The 23,142-nt window shown below is 40.7% G+C and overlaps 3 protein-coding genes across 3 annotated transcripts; all 3 read right to left on the reverse strand.

The window, feature by feature from the left end:
• Positions 1-2,500, reverse strand: LOC106674493 (glutathione S-transferase A). The gene is made up of 6 exons (XM_014407946.3): positions 2,245-2,500; positions 2,021-2,086; positions 1,749-1,854; positions 1,016-1,134; positions 414-499; positions 1-309 (listed from the first exon to the last, which is right to left on the reverse strand). Exons 1-6 carry the CDS (start codon positions 2,410-2,412, stop codon positions 180-182), a joined length of 675 nt encoding a protein of 224 aa, XP_014263432.3. The 5' UTR covers positions 2,413-2,500; the 3' UTR covers positions 1-179.
• Positions 2,501-9,302: 6,802 nt separating this feature from the next.
• Positions 9,303-12,061, reverse strand: LOC106674774 (glutathione S-transferase A). The gene is made up of 6 exons (XM_014407947.3): positions 11,840-12,061; positions 11,619-11,684; positions 11,347-11,452; positions 10,878-10,993; positions 9,658-9,743; positions 9,303-9,574 (listed from the first exon to the last, which is right to left on the reverse strand). The coding sequence occupies exons 1-6, from the start codon at positions 12,005-12,007 to the stop codon at positions 9,445-9,447; spliced, it is 672 nt and encodes a 223-aa protein (XP_014263433.3). The 5' UTR covers positions 12,008-12,061; the 3' UTR covers positions 9,303-9,444.
• A 3,433-nt stretch (positions 12,062-15,494) lies between these two features.
• LOC143414522 (glutathione S-transferase A-like) lies at positions 15,495-17,554 on the reverse strand. Its single transcript, XM_076879083.1, has 6 exons — positions 17,337-17,554; positions 17,146-17,211; positions 16,856-16,961; positions 16,388-16,503; positions 15,848-15,933; positions 15,495-15,764 (listed from the first exon to the last, which is right to left on the reverse strand). Exons 1-6 carry the CDS (start codon positions 17,502-17,504, stop codon positions 15,635-15,637), a joined length of 672 nt encoding a protein of 223 aa, XP_076735198.1. The 5' UTR covers positions 17,505-17,554; the 3' UTR covers positions 15,495-15,634.
• Positions 17,555-23,142: the final 5,588 nt, after the last annotated feature.

Raw genomic sequence — 23,142 nt, forward strand, 5'->3', positions numbered from 1 at the left:
TAAAGCAGACAAAACTGAAACTTTTTTTATTGCTGTTTGTTCACATCACAATGAGAATCAGACAGTTTCAGAAACAAATGATGTTAAAAAATATGAAAGGATAGAGCAGTACAACAACTGGAAATACATGAAAAACACAACAGGAAACGTTAGCTGGTTAACCAAAGAGCATCTGAATCTCAGATGTCTTTAAGTATGTCCTGTCCTGGTGTCTCCTTCCAAGTAGGAGGCCAGGTGGCTTTGATGCTGGGTCTGTTCATCAGATTTTTATAGTATTCTGTCAGTTTTGGGTACCGCTCTTCAGAAAGCCTGCAGGAAAGAAAAAAGCTGGAGTGAGTTCATTGCTATTTTTATTACATCCAATCATCTAGCCAGGCTGCTAAGAGATGTTTCTGGTCATTTAGTCCACTTACCCAAAGCGGTAGAGATAAGCAATGGCTGGAAAAACAATCACATCGGCCAGGGAAAAGTTCTTTCCTGCCAGGAAACCGCCTGATGTCTAAAAAGAAAAGGAGAAGTAGTTATGTAAGAAAAAATTGGAAAAAAAGCTAGAAAGCACACTAAGTAAAATAAAAATAGAAAAATAGCCATCACAGGGGGTTATAGCCTGGCTTAATAAATGTTCTGCATTGATTATGTTTCCTTAAAAACCAAGGCAAGATTGACTTTGATGAATAAGGCTTGCTTTATTCTACAGACATGAAGATTAGCACTGCAGACTGATTCAAACTACCAGCATGGCCTTGTTCAAGTAGAACTACATGGATGTCTAAAGATCAATAATTAACACATAGAATTTTGTGTAACACCCTTAAGGGCTAAAGTCTGAAGAGCTAAATTGTTCTTTTACAGCTTGCTGACCAGGATAGTAGTGTTAATGCTGTTAATGCACACCATTTCAAAACCCTTTGCTATTTTACCTCATTTTTAAAAATTGTTTTAGAAAAAACTGGTAGAAATATTCTGAGTTTTAGTTTAGCACGACAGACTGTAGGCATACACGTCATTCACATACCTTCTGCAGGTATCCCTCCCAAAGCTTGACCTCAGCGGTCAGAGCTTCTTTGTTTCTCTTAATGGCAGAGTCGTGTCTCTCTCCCTCTGGGACCTTCCAGTTGTAGTAGATAACATTTCCTAGAAAAATATAACACACAAAAAAAATAAACCAACAAAATTATTAAAGTGTATCTCTACAAAACCTAAATAAAATCTACCCACACACCAGCAGGGAATTTTACGAGTACCAAATCGCATGACAAACAAGTGACTTTACATGCAAAGCTAGTCTGAGCATGTGATCACTGGTGGGATTAACATGTGACCTGTTAACATCAGTGTCTGTTATGAGAGTTGCTCACCAGAGAAATGGACTAAGGGATTTCTTATGGCTTAATTATGTGAATGCACAGATCATTAGTGTCTGCAGTGTGTTTTGAACAACTAAAGGTCTCAAGGGGAAGCTGAGGAGGGTTGGTTGCTGAAGACAAGTGACAGTTGTTAGTGTGGTGTTGCCAAGTACAGCAGTTCAAAATCCCAGAGCACAGACCTCTGAATGGCAACATCAGCCAGGTCACACAGAAAGAGATTTAGCAGCCTTGATATATCCTTTACAGACTCACTAAATCCCTGTGGTTCTAATGTTGTTTGGGGTACACACACTGTGATGAAGGAAGTTCAGGTTTCAACAGTTATGTCACTGCACGGCAAAACAAAACTGAGACATATTCTGCATCTCCAAACTAACATACCCATTTTGTCTCCGAATGTGTTAACCTCAAACACACGCTGGAACATCAATGCTTGTTCCGCATCGCAGTCGGGGATCAGCTTGGTTCCCTGTGACTTGTACTTGGACTGTTGGGGGGAAAAAAACAGCAAGAAGCTCTCGTTCTTTACATCTGTGGTATAGTGTGTCTGTTTTTACAACGCACTGTTAAAAATATAATCACAAGCAGCTCTGCTACCTAGGAACTCCATGGCAACATAGCATTTCAAGTAGGGCCAGATTCAGAGTTCTCACCTCTAAGAAGAAGCATACACCGCAGGACTCATTGATGATTTTGTCCCCACATTTGAAGGCAGGAAGCTTTAAGAGACAGTGCAAGGAAAACCATAAACACTTTGTTTGGTTCAAGTCTTCTTCTTATTTGTGAATGCCAAGTGAATACTCCATTTACTCCATTTCAGGAAGACAAATGCTGATTTCAGATATGAGAGTGTTTACATAGTGTGATATGAACCTACCTGACCCCTGGGGTTAATGTCCATGACTTCCTTTGACTTGTGCTCCCCCTTCTCAAAGGAGAGCAGTTTTTGGTTGTATCCTTGCAGGTTCTTCTCCTCCAGAGCGATCATTATCCTCCAGCAGGGAGGAGATCCGGAGCCCCACAGCAGAGTCATGTCCTTGGCCATGATTTCAGAGTGAAGCGCTTAACCTAACAGCTGAAGTTGAGGAAGGTTGAAGACTGGAGCTGCAGTCGATGAAAAGGCTGGCTTTATAGCTCCAGTCCTCTATGTCAGGTTTCCTGGAACAAAGCCCCATCCCATTTCTGTGCTCCAGCCAAAGAGCTGTCACACCAAGATAGCTAATGCCCGTAAATGTTAAACACGACATGACGTCAACCTGATCCTGATGAATATTTAAGATGTGTATTCAAAAAACAAAATAAAGTGAGATTTAGTAACCATTTCAGTGTCTTTAAAATAGAATGCAGCCACAAGTACTACAAAAGACGTGTGGAGGAGAGGTGACTTCTCTTGCTTTTTATAGAAACTCTTTGATCCGAAGGCGGCCAAAGAATGTGAGGGTACATGGGAAAGAGGAAACATGAAAAAACTCCAGCGAGTCAGGAAAACAAGGCTCTTAGGGCTCTTGCAGCTTTTTGCAGTTAAACATTTTATCGCTAATAACTGTTGCATATCAATAATTCAACGATTTCTGCAGTAGTTCGTTGTTTTGCTCCTGCTGTTGCTGGTGAACGACGCTCTGAGAAGTGAAACTCACGATGATACAGCACTTTGTATTCAAATCTGCACACAGTTCTGACATGACCGATAAATCACAATTACACTGAACGCATCTAATAGGACCGTGACAATGCAGATAAAATAAAGTAATAATATTTTATTGTTGGTGCATACTCGGCAGTTTGCTTCTCTGAATCTTTGACCTCTTTGCAGCGGGCACCTTAGCTGCTGTGAGTATCATTGTATCAGCAAGGCAATGACGCAAACTGTGTGTGCGCCTACATTACTGCAGTTGCTATGTCGGCATTTTAAGTCCGTTTCAAAGGGCAGTTTGTTCGTGCATGCAAAGAACAGTAGTGAATCCGGTTTGATAATAAATCGGTATTACAAAAATAACAAAGGCAGCATGTACAGAATGATAAATGCTTTCTCTCTCTCTCTCTCTCTCTCTCTCTCTCTTTTAAATGCTGTTGGTTTTGTCATGTTGAACCTGTTCCGCATGCATCAATCACCCTCGTGCATGTTTGTTCTCCCTTTCACTCCGAACATTCATTAATAACGGAACGTTATGTTTTTGTGTTTGGTGTTTAGAAAAGAAAAGTTTTTTTGAAGTATTTTGAAAAAAAAATCCCAATATTTTACTTTTATTTTTGGAATATCAAGCAAAACTACTCATAAGGTTATAAGAGAGTTCCTGTATTTAAGAATGTAAACTCAATGTATTCTAGTACACAGCTTAAACTAAATTCAGAACTTGTACATGACTGCGATACTCGCTCATGACTCCTCCCACTTTTGTTTTAGTGAGGCTTTTTCATGAAGTGACATTGCAACAATCATGTGGTCTGTGTTTGTATGAGAGAAATCTGTGCCATCAGAAAATGAATTTGAATAAGTTATATGAATTAGCCTAATTTGAAATTCAATTTATTGGTTTGAAAATGATCATCACTAAACTGAAATTGAATTTTATAGTTTGAAAATGAATTCATTTGCTTTGTAATTGTATTTTATCGTTTAAAAATTTAGCTCTCGAATAATTTCAGATTCACTTCTCACCATTCAGTTTCAGTTCTACAATTCAATTTCAGTTCCAAAATTCAGTTTTTTGGGGACTTACATCCGGTTCTGGTTCAAGAGTAATCGAGCGCAGATTAATAGAACTACGTTTTACTAGCGGACCGAAAGTGTTACTGACGGGAATCTACAGCGTCTTGAGCTGAATTAAGACTTCAGAAGTCATTCATCATGTCGATTGACCAGCGGATAAACTCTCAGGTTGGTAATAAATGTATTACATGTATAAGGGATGCTGTGTAAGACATAAATAAAGTTAAAATACAAAGGTTTGGACACCGTTTTGATGTTTCCCTACTGTAGGGGTCTCTGCAAGCATACAGGGCTCTGACAGGGTACAAGATGACAACTTTGGAATTCTACTAGAAACAGTCGACCAAAGCTGAATTAAGGGCAAACTACGCTAAATTAGCGTTTTTAGCTAACAGCTACAATAAGCATAAAAGTTACTGTACGGCTATCATTTGTTAACATGACGCTTGTTCTTATACATGTAATACATACATTCATTTTCAAACTATAAAATTCAATTTCAGTTCAGTGATGATCATTTTCAAACCAATAAATTGAATTTCAAATTAGGCTAATTCATATTCAGTTTTTAAAAGCATTTATTCAAGTTACAATTCACATTCAATCCGAGCAATTCAAATTCAAATTTAACTTATTCAAATTCAGTGTCTGATGGCACAGATTTCTTCCCATATGTTTGTGTCAGTATGCTGAGATGGCAGCAAAGTATTTAGAAGTTTTGTGTGTACTGATATTTATCTTTAGCCACAAGTTCACACATGTTTCAAGGCTTGTTCTAACCTGCAATGCAACTGTAGGCAGAGTAAAGTAGGACAAAGCACAGAGGTTAGCATGCCCAAGTAAACCACAGGCTGCTGGTTTAATTACTACGATCATAAATGTTTTAATTGCAGTTGCATTAAACCCCAAATAAACATAATGAGTAATACATTATCATCAGGTTGTTCTAAAAGTTTCCAGAACAGCCATCAGTTAATCCAAAGCTCTGTTGGGTTAGAGTGAGAGTGCTGACAGAGAACATGTAGATTTAACATTTAAAATTGTGTTTTAAATATAAAAAGTTACAAGTATTTTACTAATTGTTGTAAAAAATGACTCGAAAAAAACATGTTTTTGTAAAGATTTGAGCTAAATGTGGAGAAATGTTGCCGTTAATTTCAGCGTGTTTCACTTTACAAACGGCACCACATAGTGAAAGGGACTGTGTTGTGAAAGGGCCGTCTGATTGTTGGGGTTGATTGTTTTCTCTGTGTTATTTCAGATCTTTACCTCACAGTATAAAGCCCCTTGAGGCAACTGTTGTGATTTGGTGCTATATAAATAAAGTTGAACTGAAGTGAATGTGCTTATGTCACTGAATAGCCACACCTGTAAGCTGCTATGTGACTCGACTATGTCTTTTTAAAAAAGCTTTTCTCCAACAGTGAAGTGGTTGAGCATAGTTTACATTTATAAACTGCTTGTATAACTGCACAGATAACCTTTCCTGTGCACTCTGCAGACACAGCTACTGGAAAATAATGGAAATGACTTTTTGTGATCCTTTTTTTCCCCATAGGACTTAAGCTGGCTCTCCCATTAAGAAAGAAAGAAAACACAAACACACACGTAGAAGTTTGTTTGTGTCTGTAGACAGACTTCCTGATGTATTGTGAGTATGAATTGTGGGTGACAGGTTGATATTTCACATTAGAACATGTACCACATTATTTCTTTAATCACATCAAAAGGGACATCTCAGCAGTAATCATAAAAACAAGAACATTTTCATTTAATGTCCCCTTCTGTCAAGACTGCACAGGTGCAGGATGAATGTAAGGTGGGTGTCTCAAATAACAAATGTGACAAAGTCACTGCAGAGCAGCGCAGACAGCAGGAAAAGTTAGCTCAGTCGAAGATGCCTTTAAAAGTCTCACTCCAACAGTGTCCTTCCTAGCAGGAGGCCAGCTGCTTGGGATGCTGGATCTGTATGTTTTTTGTACATAAATAAAGAGGAAATTTTAAATGAAATGAATTCAACTTCAAGGCTGGGCGTGTTGGGGAGTTCAAAGACGATCTTCTGCAAACCTTGGTTGTAACGTGTGGTTACATTAGTTGCTGTTCCTCTCAGATCAAATGTGTCAAGCTGTTCTTCTCTGAACTCTGGCCTCAATATGACTGTTCTGTCCTTGCAGTGAGTTTCCATTTTTTAAACTTGACAGATCACTTACACTATGAAGATTTTCAATGGAAACAAGACTCACCTTGTCTTTACACCAACACACACGCACGCACACACACAGGTCACCGTGTTTTCTGTTTTCTCTCTAGGCTGAGTCCACATGGTGAAAAAAGAGAATCCAGCAGCAGAGGGCAGTGAGGTTTTATATTCAGCGGGAACAAATTGTTTTCCGTGTGTGCCACACTTCTTTTCAAAGATAAAACGATTTCGCAAAGGAAACAGCGTAGTATTCTCAATAATTTCTCCTCTGGCAATTCCCACATTTGTTTTAGGAATTAAAGCATCCTTAAAAATGGCATAGCCTTTCTGGATCACAGGCTGGAGGAAAGAGGACAGAAAAGTTGAGGAGGCACACATTAGAAAATAAATAAAGCCTTGAGTAGATTTCTCCACAATACAGCAGGTGGAAATGCTGTAGTGACGTCAGAAACATGGCCTGTTCAGTTTCTTGCTCAGTTACCTGCTCAGGTTGCAGGTCATGCATTAGCTCAGCCATCAGTTCGGCTATTTACTCCACCACCTATTCAGCGATCACCTTCATCTGCTCCTCCTGTACAGCAAATTATGTCAATACAATCCGTAAAGGACTGTTTCGCAACCACTAATTCAAAGCAGAGAGACAAACCTGTTAAGACTATTTCGTTCCTCAAAAGGTGGCCTGCTTGGAGACAGTAACTCTCTCCAGGGCTTCCCCAGAGACTGAGTTTCAACCCTTAGCCGACTCTGGACCCCTGGAGGCTAAGAAGCCAGCTGAGGACTGCACCCTGCTGTCGTTGCCAGAGCAGAGTAAAAGCCCTGCGCAGCTCCAGCCTGCTTTATGTTTGCCAGAGGTATCTCAGCCTGCTGGTTCCGTTCTGATCCTGCTGAAGGTCCCTTCACCTGCTGGTTCTGTCCTGTTCAGGAGGTCCCTTCACCTGCCAGTTTACGTTCCAGCTGGAAGGTCTGAGGGGCCTGTCCAGCCATCTGCCTCCACTGGAGGGTCCAAGGGGCCCTTCCAGTCGTCTGCCTTTGCTGGAGGGTCCGAGGGGCCCATTCAGCAGCCTATCTTCGCTGCTGAACGGTCCTGGTCCTGCCTCGTCTGGTCCTGCCTTGTCTGGTCCTGCGGCTGCCACGCCACCATCAGTTTCTGCTCAGTCTGCACGTCCATGTCCTTTGCCAGAACCTCGTCGGCACTGGCCACTTTCCAGGCCATCAGCTGGGCATCTTCGCCATCATGGGCGGCCTCCTGAACTGTTTTGCTGCCACCGCCTGCCGGGTAGGCCTGCTGATCTGCTCCGTAGCCTCCATTGACGTAGTGGTCAGTCTCCTGAACCGCTTCTATGCTGCCACTGCCTTTGGCACGGTTGGCTTCCAGAACTGTTCAGTGATGGACTGTTGTGCTGATTGGCCTCCGGGTTGCCCCTCTGAACTATGTTTTGGACTCTGTTTTTTCGAGCTCCACTGCCTTTGTGAACATTTTGTGTTTGGACTCCTGGGGGTTTCTGTTTTGTTTTGTGTCATTCGGCTGCTTTCCTGAGCAGCTGAATGAAATAAAGCCTTTGCTGGGCTTTTCTCACTGTTGCTGTGGTGTTGAGAGTCCAGCTCAGGTCTGATGCAACCTGCAGTCCCAGGAATCTGTGGCCGTTGGCCCTCTCCACCTCTGTCACTTTGACGATAAGAGGCTGCAGGGGAGGGGGGGTTCTTCCTGATGTCCAGTATTAATTCCTTGATCTTGTCCATATTGAAAATGAGGTCGTTTTCCTCACCATAGACAAGAAAGTTGTCCACAAGATGCTGCTCCTTTGAAGATGCTCCAGTCTGTGGTCTCTAAGCAGCCCTGCAGGCTGGCTTTTGCACTGTCAGTCCAGGTGTTAATAGTCCTGACTGTGACTGGGTTTGTCTTGAGCTTTTTGTTATATTTGGGTTTTAGCCGGATTGCCAGGTGGTCAAACTTTCCGAAATTAGGTTTTGGTTGAGCTGAGAAGGCATTTCTGATATTGCTGTAGCAGTGATCCAGTATTTTATTTCCCCTGGTGGGGAAGGTAACAAACTGATGCAGTTTAGGCATAGTTTTCCTGAGATTACAATGAGTTTCCCATAAACAATTACAGCAGCGTTTGGGTGTTTATTTTCGTGCTCGTTGATCATGTCGTACATCTCCTTCAGTGCAGCCTCCTCCTTAGCAGAGGAGGGATATACACGACACTCACAATGATGCACTGCAGTTCTCTGGGCAAATAAAACGGCATTAGCCTTGGAGTCAGAAATTCCACATTTTCAGTAGTTTGAAATGATCTTACAGTCAGTACACCACGATTGCTTGACGAGGGCGTCCGTTCCTCCGCTGCGGATCTTGCCACTTTCCGTAGCGCTTCAGTCCGCTCTGAAGACCGTTTAGCCGTCTGGTGTTATTGTCACGCTCTTTGGTTCTGTCCATCAAAAGTTTTGGTGCCAGATATGTGAAGACTTATCAAAGTGTCTGAAATCTACAATTTTGGATAAACATAGTCCACATGGCTCTCGCCTCCTCATGCATTGCTAAGACTGTCAGTGTGAACTGCAAAAATAAAATCTGTCCGGGGCGACCTTATGGGCTGAGGTTTTGGTTGGCCTGTGGGACTTGGGTCCTGGCTGGTGTGCCACCGGGGTTGTGGGTTGGTGTATGCACTGAGGCCAGGCCCTTGCCCAGGAGCCTTTGGTGCATTGGGAGGTGTTCACACAAGTGTGCACACAGATACCCACAGACAAACCTTGTGCCACTGCCTTTCCCCAAGTTCACTTTCTTTCTTTCTTTTAATAAAAAAGGTAAAAGGTTCTGATAGCCCTTATGGTCTGAGAAGCTTTTTCATTTCCAAAACACAAAGATTTATAGCTGGGTGAAGTAACCTCTCTGTAAAGCTGATGGAAGGGTGTAATGCAGATTCTTAACTTGATATCCAAACATCAAACCTAAAGTTTGATTTTGGTTAACATTATATTAACAATAAATATCCCCACTGCAAAGAAACAAAACACAGATGAACTATAAAATATAAACTCAGTTTTTATTGCTTATTTTGGTCAAAGCACAGTAATAATCACACATTATTGTCACAAATTATATTTTAAAAAATGCATATGAATCACTAGTGCAGTGCAAGGAGTGGTAACAAATGAGCGCCTGAATCTCAGATGTCTTTCAGTGTTTCCTGTTTCGGTGCGTTCTTCCAAGTAGGAGGCCAGCTGGCTTTGATGCTGGGTCTGTTCATCAGACCTTTATAGTATTCTGCCAGTTTGGGGTAACGCTGTTCAGAAAGCCTACAGGAAAGAAGAAAGTCAGTGTGAATTCATTTCTACTATTATTCTATTCATTCATGTGTCTGGTCATTTAGTCCTCTTACCCGTAGTGGAAGAGATAGGCAACGATTGGGTAAACAACCACGTCGGCCAAGGAAAAGTCCTTTCCTACAATGAAACCGCTCGAGGCCTAAAAATAAAAGAAGAAAAATGTTGTGGAGGGTAAAAACCTAGAAATCACATATAATATAGATCATTTAACTATGATAGATGGTTAACATTTGACTTAATAAATATTCAATCTCAATTATATTCTTAAATTCAAAGGCAAGATTGATTTTGTGATATAAGCCTTATTGCTGTCATGCTACACTGCTAACCACCATGCAGCTGTTTTACATCTACTTCTTCTGCTTTAATTATACCTCATATTTACATTTATGCTACTGTTTAAGGATTTTCTTAAAGGGAACTAAAATGAAGCCTCATCACTCCTATCCTGCAAAGATTAAATGTTTTTATTCAAAGAGAAAACACTACTTTTTCCAGAGCACCTATTTACTTTGTAATTCTGGAGCACATGTGTTATTTATTCCTCCAGATATAAGAATGAATCTTTTCTTATGGACTAAAACACATTTTGCTGAAAAACTGAATATGGAACAAGCAAAGCTTAATACTAAACAATATATATATTAGCTGTATAATACCAGTAGGCCAGCTCTAATAGTAACTTGGTATGGCTTCGCGGGCCAAATGTAATTAGGCTGCGGGCCAAATTTGGCCCGCGGGCCAGAGTTTGACACCTATGCCTTAGGGCTATGCCTGTAACAATCTGCCTATTGCCATCATATAAAATAATTTTTATATTTTTGAACAATAATTTTTAAAAATATTTTGTCACGTCATTATGCGGGCTGCAAGTAGAAGTGACATGGGCCGCGAGATATAGACACAGGCATTTGAGCTTCTTAATGCGTTTTTTGTTTGGGTTTCCACTGGCGTGGAATTATCAAAAATAGAGAGGGCATAGCCTAACATATGAAACAGGAAAAGAAGGCCGTGTAATCCATTTATTTCAACAAAGTAACTGTATTCTGAATACTGCCTTTTTAATACAGTTACTCATAATTTGTATTTTAAATGTCATGTATTCCATTACTCCCCAACACTATGTGTGGCTAAAACAACAAAACCTAAAAAGAAATTTATGGACCAGCTTATTTCTGGCAAGGTTTACAATCTACTCCTGTGGCTTTCCAACGTTTGTATTCTGGGTTTAGTTTAGTCGTTGAGATCGCATGCACACAGGTCATTCACACACCTGCAGGTATCCCTCCCACAGCTTCAACTCAGCGGTCAGAGCCTCTTTGTTTCTCTTAACGGCAGAGTCGTGTCTCTCTCCCTCTGGGACCATCCAGTTGTAGTAGATAACGCTTGCTGGAAATGTGTAAAAAGCAAAAAACTGAATTTTATATTGTGCCAAGGTGCTAAAGTGCCAAATCTCATGACAAGTCAATTACTTTACATGCAAAAGCTTGGCTGAGCATGTGATCACTGGCAGGATTAACAAACATCAACATGGGTTTTTAGTGTTGCCAAGTTCCGCAGTTCAAAATCCCAGAGCACAGACCTCTGAATGGCAACATCAGCCAGGTCACACAGAAAGAGATTTAGCAGCCTTGATATATCCTTTACAGACTCACTAAATCCCTGTGGTTCTAACGTTGTTCGGGGTACACACACTGTGATGAAGAGAGTTCAGGATCAGAAGTGCGTCAGAACAAACTTACATGATTTCTCAACGAGCGCGTTAACCTCAAACACACGCTGCAATATCTGCGCTCTCCCAACCTCGCAGTCAGGGATCAGCTTGGTTCCCTGTGACTTGTACTTGGACTGTTGGGGGAAAAAAAACAGCAAGAAGCTCTCGTTCTTTACATCTGTGGTATAGTGTGTCTGTTTTTACAACGCACTGTTAAAAATATAATCACAAGCAGCTCTGCTACCTAGGAACTCCATGGCAACATAGCATTTCAAGTAGGGCCAGATTCAGAGTTCTCACCTCTAAGAAGAAGCATACACCGCAGGACTCATTGATGATTTTGTCCCCACATTTGAAGGCAGGAAGCTTTAAGAGACAGTGCAAGGAAAACCATAAACACTTTGTTTGGTTCAAGTCTTCTTATTTGTGAATGCCAAGTGAATACTCCATTTACTCCATTTCAGGAAGACAAATGCTGATTTCAGATATGAGAGTGTTTACATAGTGTGATATGAACCTACCTGACCCCTGGGGTTAATGTCCATGACTTCCTTTGACTTGTGCTCCCCCTTCTCAAAGGAGAGCAGTTTTTGGTTGTATCCTTGCAGGTTCTTCTCCTCCAGAGCGATCATTATCCTCCAGCAGGGAGGAGATCCGGAGCCCCACAGCAGAGTCATGTCCTTGGCCATGATTTCAGAGTGAAGCGCTTGACAGGTAAAGTCGAGGAATGTTTAAGACTGAAGCTGGAGTGGGTGAAAGCCCAGGCTTTATAGCGCCAGTCGGCTTTGTCACGATTCCTGGAAACAAGCCAAAGATCTGTCAATCTTTGGCAGGCAAGATAAATGACACTTATGAAGTTTAAACTTGGTGTCATGTCAACCTTATGTGACACTTTTTTAAAAATCTGATTTATTAACCATTTCTGCGTGATTTGTCTTTAAATAGGACTCTAGTCCCAAATTTCACCAAAGGCATTTGGAGGAGAGGTGACTAGTCTGGCTTTTCTCAGAAAGTCTTTGATCTGAAGGCAGAAAAAAAATCTCAGGCTAGATGGGAAAAATGTGACTAAACATTAAACACTTAACTTTGTAGTGGGATATGAAAGTTTGAGTGTTACTGCCTTCTCCTGTGTGGTTAGGGATCGTGTCGCTATTTGGAGTTAATTCTCTGAACATTTTATTGCTAATAACTGTTGCATATCAGTAACGATTGATTAGAAAAAGGAAAAGAGTAAAAATGAATTGTGGTTATATTGAACTGATTCCTGCAGTAGTTCATTGTTTTGCTGCTGCTGCTGCTGGTGAACGACGCCCTGAGAAGTGAAACTCACTGTGATTCAGCACTTTTTATTCAAATCTGCACACAGTTCTGACATAACCGATAAATCACAATTACACTGAATGCATCTAATAGGACCGTGACAATGCAAATAAAATAAAGTAATAATATTTTATTGTTGGTGCATACTCGGCAGTTTGCTTCTCTGAATCTTTGACCTCTTTGCAGCGGGCACCTAAGCAGCTGTGAGTATCATTGTATCAGTAAGGCAATGACGCAAACTGTGTGTGCGCCTACATTACTGCAGTTGCTATGTCGGCATTTTAAGTCCGTTTCAAAGGGCAGTTTGCTCACACATGCAAAGAACGGCAGGTAATCTGGTTTGATAATAAATCAGTATTACACAAATCTAAAAGAGAGCAAGTACAGAATGACAATTTTTGTTTCTTTGTTTTTTTTTTAATTGCTGTTGGTTTTGTTGCGTTGTATTGCAACCTGCTCTGCATGCATCAATCTTCCTCGGGGAGGACATTCATTAATAACGGAGGGACTGCTCGGTGCACTGCTCAGTACAAACAGGGCTGGATTTATTGTATGCAGCCCATATATCTTGCAGCATTTTATGTTTTGTGTGTGCTTTTTAGAAGAGAAAAGTTAAGCCAAAGATAAGCTTAATCTTTACCTCACAGTATAAAGCACCTTGAAGCGACTGTTGTGATTTGGTGCTATATAAATAAACTTGAGCTGAAGTGAATGTGTTCATCCCATTGAATAGTCACATCTGTGAGCTGCTCTGTGACTCAATTTTTAAACTGCTTGTATAACTGCACCGAACTGAAAACACAGCTACTGGAAAGTAATGGAAATTACATTCTGTGATCCTTTTTTCCCCATAGGACTTAGCCTGGCTGTCCCATTAAGAAAGAACGAAAAGACACACACGCACACACACACACACACACACACACACACACACACAGAAGTTTATGTGTAGACAGACTTCTTAATGTATTTTGAGTATGAATTGCAGGTGGCAGGTTGACATTTCACATACAACATGTACCACATTATTATTATTATTTTTACCAAATCAAAAGACACGCCTTGATTAAGTGATATTATGTTAAAATAAGTCTTATGTGAGATTTATGTATAAAACTTTAAAATCTACTGTTTTAGAGAACTGCGTTCTTTTCTGTTTGGGAGGGTGGATGACTATATCGTAAGTGGCTTATAATAAAACATCTGTTGCTCATTTAGTTTCACTTTAAAATCTTTGCACTCAGTAATTGTAGTTACAGCCTCAACATGACTGTTCTGTCCTTGCAGTGAGTTTCCATCTTCAAAACTTGATAGATCACTTGCACTATGAAGATTTCCAATAAAAACAAGACTTATCTTTTTTTATTTTGCAGACTGTAGGGCAAACAACAGTATTTGACATTATTGTATTCCCATTTGCTATAAAGTTGAAATGGAATGTAATAGAAAAGGCTAAACAAGTTATTTGGCTTAAACTAAAGGATCAAATTTTAAAAGTCTCTGTAAATGTTTAAAATACAGTCACTCAAAATACTGGCGAGCTGTCCAGAGTACCACAGCTGCTTGTCAATGAATTCAACCAAGACCACCAAGTCAGAGGATGTCTGGCCCCAAGTGTTTCCCCTTCCATTTACATCTATCTTCAGATGTCTCTCACACAACCGTGTGCACTGCAAAGCACTGAGTCTTTATAGTTTAGCCCGAGCTCAATCTTTCTCGCGAGTGTGTGACTTCCATCACTATGGTTGTTTCCTAAGTCTCACTACTGAGTTGAAAGTGCATGGACTGAAATGAAAAACGTTTGCAGGATCTCGCAAAAATGCATCTTCAATTATTTTCTCTCCAATTTCACTTAAGGGGCTCTGTAGAATCCTGTCACTACTTCTACTTTGCTGGGGAAGCATAAATGAAAAGGGTTCTTATATCTCCTATGTTATAGCAGCAGTGAGAACTTATATTGAAAAGAAATAAAAACAGTTTGATTAGTAATTATTCAGTTTCCCACACAGACACTTTTTAGCTTGGTCTAGTGACGTCTCCTGTCAAAGCTGCAAAGCTGCAGGAAGGATGTAATGCAGATTCTTAAGCTGGGCAAACACTGTGCAATTTTTTCAGTCATGTTATTCAGCCCCTGCTCAAACTGTACAATTGAATCACAGGGGCTGAGTGCTCACACTGTGCGTCCATAACATGAAGTTTATAACACAAAACCTGTCTCTCGCTCTCCCTCTCTGTCTTTCACTCACACATACACGCACACCACCATCAACTTTCCTGAATTGCTAATGAAAAACATTGACCTGGCAGCTGCAATTGAGCAGCAATGTCCATCCAACTCTTTTCACGGTTGTTGTGGTCGTGATAATTTTGTGAGGCCATATTGAAAAGGCTCGGATGAATTTGTCAAAGTTCGACAAGGTGGGACTCCATCGCTTGTGTCCAGATCACACGCTGCACTGCCGTGCTGCTCCGTCTTTTTCACCGACATTTCTGTGTTTGCACATGTCTTTGCTCATGGCACTGCTTCAACAGTGCAATACCCTCACGAGGGGCGACCAGGATTTTAAACAGGTTTGATTTTCTTGCGACCGTACGATTGCTGATTGGGAGCAGGCTGTGAGGTGTTAATCGCTTCTCGTTACCCCATGTATACTACACGATGCACAACACACGATTAAGGCAAAACCCAGGCCAATCCCCAAAACGGTCGCACAACTGAAAAGTCGTCTCAAAATGGGGGAAAAAATCACACAGTTTTAGCCTGACATCCAAACATCAAATTTGCAGTGAGTGGTGTGGAAAACCGATGTTTGATTTTGGTTAACATTAAATGATATCAACTTAACAAAGTGAACAAAATATAAACTCAGTTTTTATTGCTTATTTTGGTCAAAGCACAGTAATAATCACACATTATTGTCACAAATTATATTTTAAAAAATGCATATGAATCACTAGTGCAGTGCAAGGAGTGGTAACAAATGAGCACCTGAATCTCAGATGTCTTTCAGTGTTTCCTGTTTCGGTGCGTTCTTCCAAGTAGGAGGCCAGCTGGCTTTGATGCTGGGTCTGTTCATCAGACCTTTATAGTATTCTGCCAGTTTGGGGTAACGCTGTTCAGAAAGCCTACAGGAAAGAAGAAAGTCAGTGTGAATTCATTTCTACTATTATTCTATTCATTCATGTGTCTGGTCATTTAGTCCTCTTACCCGTAGTGGAAGAGATAGGCAACGTTTGGGTAAACAACCACGTCGGCCAAGGTAAAGTCCTTTCCTACGATGAAACCGCTCGAGGCCTAAAAATAAAAGATATATAAATTATATCCTTAAATTCAAAGGCAAGATTGATTTTGTGATATAAACCTTATTGCTGTGATGCTACACTGCTAACCACCATGCAGCTGTTTTGCATCTACTTCTGCTGCTTTAATTATACCTCATATTTACATTTATGCTACTGTTTAAGGATTTTCTTAAAGGGAACTAAAATGAAGCCTCATCACTCCTATCCTGCAAAGATTAAATGTTTTTATTCAAAGAGAAAACACTACTTTTTCCAGAGCACCTATTTTCTTTGTAATTCTGGAGCACATACATATATGTGTGGCTAAAACAACAAAATCTAAAAAGAAATTTATGGACCAGCTTATTTCTGGCAAGGTTTACAATCTACTCCTGTGGCTTTCCAACGTTTGTATTCTGGGTTTAGTTTAGTCGTTGAGATCGCGTGCACACAGGTCATTCACACACCTGCAGGTATCCCTCCCACAGCTTCAACTCAGCGGTCAGAGCCTCTTTGTTTCTCTTAACGGCAGAGTCGTGTCTCTCTCCCTCTGGGACCATCCAGTTGTAGTAGATAACGCTTGCTGGAAATGTGTAAAAAGCAAAAAACTGAATTTTATATTGTGCCAAGGTGCTAAAGTGCCAAATCTCATGACAAACAAGTGACTTTGCATGCAAAACTAGTCTGAGCATGTGATCACTGGCGGGATTAACAAACATCAACATGGGTTTTTAGTGTTGCCAAGTTCAGCAGTTCAAAATCCCAGAGCACAGACCTCTGAATGACAACATCAGCCAGGTCACACAGAAAGAGATTTAGCAGCCTTGATATATCCTTTACAGACTCACTAAATCCCTGTGGTTCTAACGTTGTTCGGGGTACACACACTGTGATGAAGAGAGTTCAGGATCAGAAGTGCGTCAGAACAAACTTACATGATTTCTCAACGAGCGCGTTAACCTCAAACACACGCTGCAATATCTGCGCTCTCCCAACCTCGCAGTCAGGGATCAGCTTGGTTCCCTGCGTCTTGTACTTGCACTGTTGGAGGAGACATGGAAATTTTTAACATGCAGTAAGAAGCACTGTTGTTGTTTTTACCTCTGTGGTGTGGGGTGTCTGTTTATGCAATGCATTGTTTAACATATAATCACAAGTAGTTCTCCAAACTAGAAACTCTGTGGAGACATAACATTCAGATTCAAGTCATCATTTGAGTTCTCACCTCCAGATGAAAGCATGCAGCACAGGACTCGTTGAGGGGTACATCCCCACATTTGAAGGCAGGAAGCTTTAAGAGACAGTGCAAACCATAAACACTTTGTGAATGCCAAGTGAATACTCCTTTTTCTCAATTTCAGGAAAACAAATGCAGATTTCAAATATGAGTGTTTACATAGTGTGATATGAACCTACCTGACCCCTGGGGTTGATCTCCATGACTTCCTTTGACTTGTGCTCCCCCTTCTCAAAGTAGAGTTGTTTTTGGTTGTATCCTTGCAGGTTCTTCTCCTCCAGAGCGATCATTATCCTCCAGCAGGCATGCGATCCGGAAGCCCACAGCAGAGTCATGTCCTTGGCCATGATTTCAGAGTGAAGCGCTTAACCTGACAGGTGAAGTCGAGGAATGTTTAAGATTGAAGCTGGAGTGGGTGAAAGCCCTGGCTTTATAGCGCCAGTCGGCTTTGTCACGATTCCTGGAAATAAGCCTCATCCCATTTCTGTGCTCCTACCAAAGATCTGTCACACTAAGATAAATGACACTCGAGAACGTGATGTCATGTCAACCTGATGTACATTTTTAAAAAGAGGTGACTTGTCTTGATTTTTTTTAGAAACTCTTTGATCCAAAGGCAGACAAAGAATTTGAGGGTAGATGGGAAAAAAATCTGAGTCAAAGGGAAACATGAAAAAACTACAGCATGTCAGGACTAAACATTAGACACTGAATGTTAAATAGTGAAAAACTTTTCTAAAACATAATAAAAGACAATGAAGCCAGGGGGGAAACAGTGTATAAAGTAGCTAGAGTGGAAGTTAGAATGATAGTGCTGTGCTCCTGTGTGGTTAGGGATCTTGTCAGCTTTTGCAATTTGCATTTAGTCATACTTCAAACAAATGCTTATCGAGAAAGTGTGATTTATGCCTTTTTTCTTTTTCTTCTTCTCCTTTGTTTTTTAAAATTATTATTTTACATCAAGGTATTTCCTGTGTCTGCATTACTTTCAGTATGCTGATTTTGCTTACGTTGCACGACATATCAAAAAAAGTTCATTCTGTTCATCTGGACGTAGCAGACACACTATTCAGTTTTCAGTGACTTCTTCAGACTCACTAGAAGTTTTGAATTTCCTTACCTGGATGATTCAGCATGCATCGAGACACTGCATACTATACTAATTTTCTGTTGAGAGATCATATATTAAAACAGAGCATGTGCTGAATGACAAATAGACAATGGTAGCTGGGGTTTTTGTACAGTTGTTCGTTATGTTGAATTAGAGCCTGCTCTGCATGCATTAATCCTCCTTTGCTGCCATTGTGGAGGTTTGTTCTGCCTTTCGCACTGGGCTTTCATTAATAAGGGAGCGACTGCTCAGTGCACCACCCTCTATAAACAAAGTCTGAATTAAAGGATGCCGGATTTTTGAAGAAGGTCTAAACCTTTCATATCGTTATATGTTTGGGTGTGATGTTTTCAATGAAGCTTTGCATATGATGGACATGTTTTCTTTTACCTGGCTTTATTTTGAAATCTCATAAGCTGCTTCATGTCATAGTGATGACAGTGAACCTGTTAGACAGATTTGAGCAGTTTAATGATCGTTATTTTTTTACTTCTCTAATTAATATTACAGATGTTTCCCAAACTGGGCTGATGGGACAAAACAGGAGAACCAACAAGTCCAAAATAAGCTTAGAAAAATTTCCAGAACATTCAGCAGATAGCACAGGTAAAAGGGCCAAGTCACAGGAAGTCACTTTCCACCAGTGCCTTAACTATGTCAGATAAGAAAATGTTCACAAAGCTCATTGTGGCCAAAATACAGTACACTCAGTGTTCCTTAAAGAGAGTGTGCATTTAATAAAGCAATGCAAATTCAGGCAAATGGCATAAAAAAAGATTCATTCAAAGTGCTTCATTTATGCAATGTCATGCTAACTCACGGCTTCTGAGTTACCTTTGTGTAGAGAAAAGTAGTTCCAGCACGCCCATTCAAATAAACTCTGAATACCTTTGTTAACACATAGATGAGGGTACATGAGATTGGACACCTGAAGCAAACATTGCTTTTCACATTTTCTGTAAGCTTCTGATGACACACTGCAGCACCTGTTCCAACTCCACTCTAAGCATTAGATTTTGTGCTTTCCTTCAGCACTAAAATGTCTGTTTTATTTGGTTAATGTTGACAACTGAGTTAAAATGCATTTAAACCTAATGCAAGTGCAACCTAGTAGGCAGTGGCCAGCTGGCTTTAACACTACGTGTCTCCTTCAGCAGATTGTAATACTCTCCTAGTTTAGGGTAAAGCTTTGCAGTAAGCCTACAGATCATACTGGAAAGTATTTATAAAGTGTTGTGCCTGTCGACACTTATTATACTGACAATACTGCAAGTAACGTCTCCATGTGCTCAACCAAACGTGAAAAGATAAACTGATGGATAACTGCTGAGAGAGCCAGTTCAGACAGGTGACAGTCTAAGACCTACAAAATGTACAGGCCAAAATCGAAGCAGGTTTAGTGAGTTTGAAGTTGTGTTTATGCTGTACATACATACATTTCTCTAAGTAAGCCTCCCAGAAAAACAAAACAATGACTTGAATAGTGTGTCTGATATACTCTGTGGACAAAATTTTAGGACCACACCTCTTAATCTTGGAATTCAGGCGTTTTCAGTCTCATTGCCACATGTGTATGAAATGAAGCATCTAGCCTTGCAGCCTGCCTTCACAAACATTTACAAAGGAACTCATTGTTCTGTTTAGCTCATTTAATTCAGCTGTAGGTGGTATTATTGCAAACTGTACTTGGGCTAGAAGAAATACGGACAAAATGATCACATCTATTTTCCATTTTTCCTTCTGTGGCTATTTCACATAAGAACAGCTCTCAAATATGTAATCTACTTCATTTAAATAACTCAAATACGTTAACTCAGAATTGTGATAGTGTTGTTGTTTTTTTGTGTGGGTTTTTTTTTTTGTGTGTGTGTTTTTAGTGGGGAGGGCATGTTCAAGAAAATATTGTACATTTACCATGACGTGTAACTTTTCCATCCTTTAGTATAGTTTAGTTTTCAGGACTCTGCTTTATTTTGTTCATTTATCTTTTCTCTCTCTCTTTAAGTTATTCTTTCCTATATTATGTCTAAAATGCTTTGTTTTTACTCTACATATTTATGTGGTTACATTTTTACTTTTCTACATATCATGACCATGTAGTAACAAGTTTGGCAGGCCCTTAACCCTTTAAGACCTACCATAGAACCAAGTCCGCCAGAGCTTATATTATATTTTTACATGCTGTGGAGCCATTTTTGGGAGCATTTCAAGTTGCTATACATCAATACAACCATTATAGCCCAAACTTTAATAATATGTCTGCATTAGGTGCATAGTAATTACATAAATTGCAATAAAGTGCAATAAACTACAAAAAAATTGAAAATCGTTTTTGTTTTTTTAACATATATTTCTAGTTAGAGAAATTTAAGAGGCATATCCCTCAAAACTGTAAATACAAAAAAGTTACACAAACTAGTTTCCCACCACAGGAAATTTATTTTGAGTGTCTTCATAGTTTTATTTTTGAAATACACCAATTTTTATATACTGCAGGAAAAACGAAAATAAATGTTATAGTGCAAATTTGCAAAATAACAGCATATGCATCAAAATAAACTATTTCCAGCAGTGCAATATGAGTCTTAAGCATCCCAGAAACGACACAGAAAGTCATAAAGTCAAACATAACTTTTTAAAACACATAACAAGTAAAACACAAGCTCATAAGGCCCCGATCGTAAAAAACTACATTTCCGCAAAATGACGTCACTTCCGGTTTCGGGCAGGTCATGCGGTCATGTGATAGTTCGCGCTGATGGACGTAGGAAGTGTTACAAACAGCTGATGGATCGGCGAAGCGTGTTTCTGGAATATTATGTTTTTGTTGCTGCAAGTGATTTTTATGCAGTTTTTGCAAAGCTATATGTGGAAGGAAACTGTGACCTAGGACAAGCTGATGTCATAAGATGTAAGTACAACTCCTCCAGTTTCATATGCAAAAAAAATTATTGCGCTAGCTTACTTGGTTGCAGAGCTACCGGGATTTAAAAATAGTTACGCAAAACAGAGCGTGCCCGCTCCGATCGGCTGTAAAGGGTTAAACAAACAAACAGCTTTTTCTTCACTCCACAAGCAATTCCTCGAGCTACTGCAGCTAACTTATCCCACCCCACCTCAACAAAAAAACAAAAGAGAAAATAAGGACATCTGCTGAGACCTATGGCTTCTTCAACTAGTTACTAGCAGTGTAGGGACTAACGCGTTATTAAGTAACGCGTTACAGTAACGCGTTACAGTAACTACGTTATTATTGTGGTAACGAGCACGGTAATTAGTTATTATGCCAAAATCAGGAACGCGTTAATCATTACTGGGATTTAGGTAAGGTCATTATTCGTTACTTTGTGTGGTAGCTATCACGGAGCTTCCACAGATTCAGTAACATTAGCAAGTGGTGGAGGCCAGCAGGTGGATGAGGGAAAGGGGAGGCCGGAGGAGCAGAGACCTGAGGTGGCCGCCGGTACGAGTGTCAGGTGAACTGAACTTCAGGTAAGAAGTTATGACCTGCAGTTTATCTGGGTCAGATATGAACCAAGTTTAGGTGGAGTTTATTTCCATTATGCTGACTTTTTTGTAATGGGTACTAGCTAGCATGACGGAGTTTCTATACAGCTGGGTGGGTGCTATGATGTTACTGATGTTGAATTTTATTTTATTCATAAGGTTAATTATTAGAGTTGCCAACCGTCCCCTAAAAAACGGAATCGTCTCGTATTCAGAGAAAATATTACGCGTTTCGTATTGAGGTGAAAAGGAACGTAGTTTGTCCCGGACTTCAGCTACGATGAAAAAGACACAAAGCTGGAGTTATTCTGTGTCTTTGCTGCACAGCTGCCTCTTCTTCTCTCATTCTCTCACCCTCCCTCTCCTGTTTCTACTTCAATCATGAAACTGATCAATGGTCACTTGCCCCTCCCTTCCTTCCCTCCCCATCTCCAACTGCCTCCCTCTTCCCGCTCCACCACAATCACCCACACATGCAGGGCCTTGGGGTAAAGGTGTGTCACCCGGGTGCAGGGGAGGCATCCCCCCCTCTGTCCCCTTCTGGCTGCCTGTGCCTCAATTTTATCTCACAACTTAGACATTCACATTACTCACACTCTCATAACACATACATATAGGATCTTGGGGGTGGGCACAAAAGACCATCAGGGTGTATGCCTCACCCCTGGTGTCGTTGCCCACCTCTCAATTTTAAATACACGTAGACATTGAGGGCTATCAGGAGGGGCTATGCGCTTACCTGCTGCTCTCTGGCAGGTAGCTCCATGCCCTCCTGGGTTTTAAATGCATCTTAGAACACACATGCATCAACACTACATATGAGGGGGCGGAGGGAGGTTTGGAGTCTTCTCTCACCCCCGTTCTCTGTGGCCTGCTGGAGCGGGGGGCTAGGAGGAGGAGTTGGCCGTCCGACTGGGGTTTGGAATGTGGGGCCTCCCTGCTGCTGCGGAGTCGGAGCGGTCTGTTTCTCCCCACCGCAGGGAAAAGGGTAACACCACCTGGGTCTGGGTGCAGTTTCCCCCTCCAGGGGCAGGGGTACCTAGACCCGGGGCTTAAAGTACGCTTGGGGAGTGTGATTGTGTGTACAGTGTCTCTCTATGTCTGTCTCCACGTTGGGTGATGAGATGAGAGATGAGATAGCCTTTATTTGTCAGTTGCAGGTCTTTTGCCCACAACCGAGATGACAGACCTTGCCGACCGTACATACAATACACAAACATCACATTGGGGAGACAGGTCAGGCTAGGTAGCGAGGAAAAAAACATCGAAATGTGTAACACAAAAGGATAATACAGGAATGCACAGATATCAACACACCATAGCACAATAAACACAGACAAGCAACATGGGAAAGAGTTCCAGTGTGT

This window comes from Maylandia zebra, linkage group LG22, assembly GCF_041146795.1.
Source record: "Maylandia zebra isolate NMK-2024a linkage group LG22, Mzebra_GT3a, whole genome shotgun sequence".
In the NCBI taxonomy this organism is placed as follows: domain Eukaryota; kingdom Metazoa; phylum Chordata; class Actinopteri; order Cichliformes; family Cichlidae; genus Maylandia; species Maylandia zebra.

Coding starts and splice junctions, on each gene's coding strand:
- LOC106674493 (XM_014407946.3), bottom strand. CDS start 2,412: ATGGCCAAGGACATGACTCTGCTGTGGGGCTCCGGATCTCCTCCCTGC. Junction 1,855..2,020: donor GTGTATGCTTCTTCTTAGAG/GTGAGAACTCTG, acceptor TCCCCCCAACAG/TCCAAGTACAAGTCACAGGG. Junction 310..413: donor GCTTATCTCTACCGCTTTGG/GTAAGTGGACTA, acceptor TCTTTCCTGCAG/GCTTTCTGAAGAGCGGTACC.
- LOC143414522 (XM_076879083.1), bottom strand. CDS start 17,504: ATGGCCAAGGACATGACTCTGCTGTGGGCTTCCGGATCGCATGCCTGC. Junction 17,212..17,336: donor AGATCAACCCCAGGGGTCAG/GTAGGTTCATAT, acceptor TGTCTCTTAAAG/CTTCCTGCCTTCAAATGTGG. Junction 15,765..15,847: donor GCCTATCTCTTCCACTACGG/GTAAGAGGACTA, acceptor TCTTTCCTGTAG/GCTTTCTGAACAGCGTTACC.
- LOC106674774 (XM_014407947.3), bottom strand. CDS start 12,007: ATGGCCAAGGACATGACTCTGCTGTGGGGCTCCGGATCTCCTCCCTGC. Junction 11,685..11,839: donor ACATTAACCCCAGGGGTCAG/GTAGGTTCATAT, acceptor TGTCTCTTAAAG/CTTCCTGCCTTCAAATGTGG. Junction 11,453..11,618: donor GTGTATGCTTCTTCTTAGAG/GTGAGAACTCTG, acceptor TTCCCCCAACAG/TCCAAGTACAAGTCACAGGG.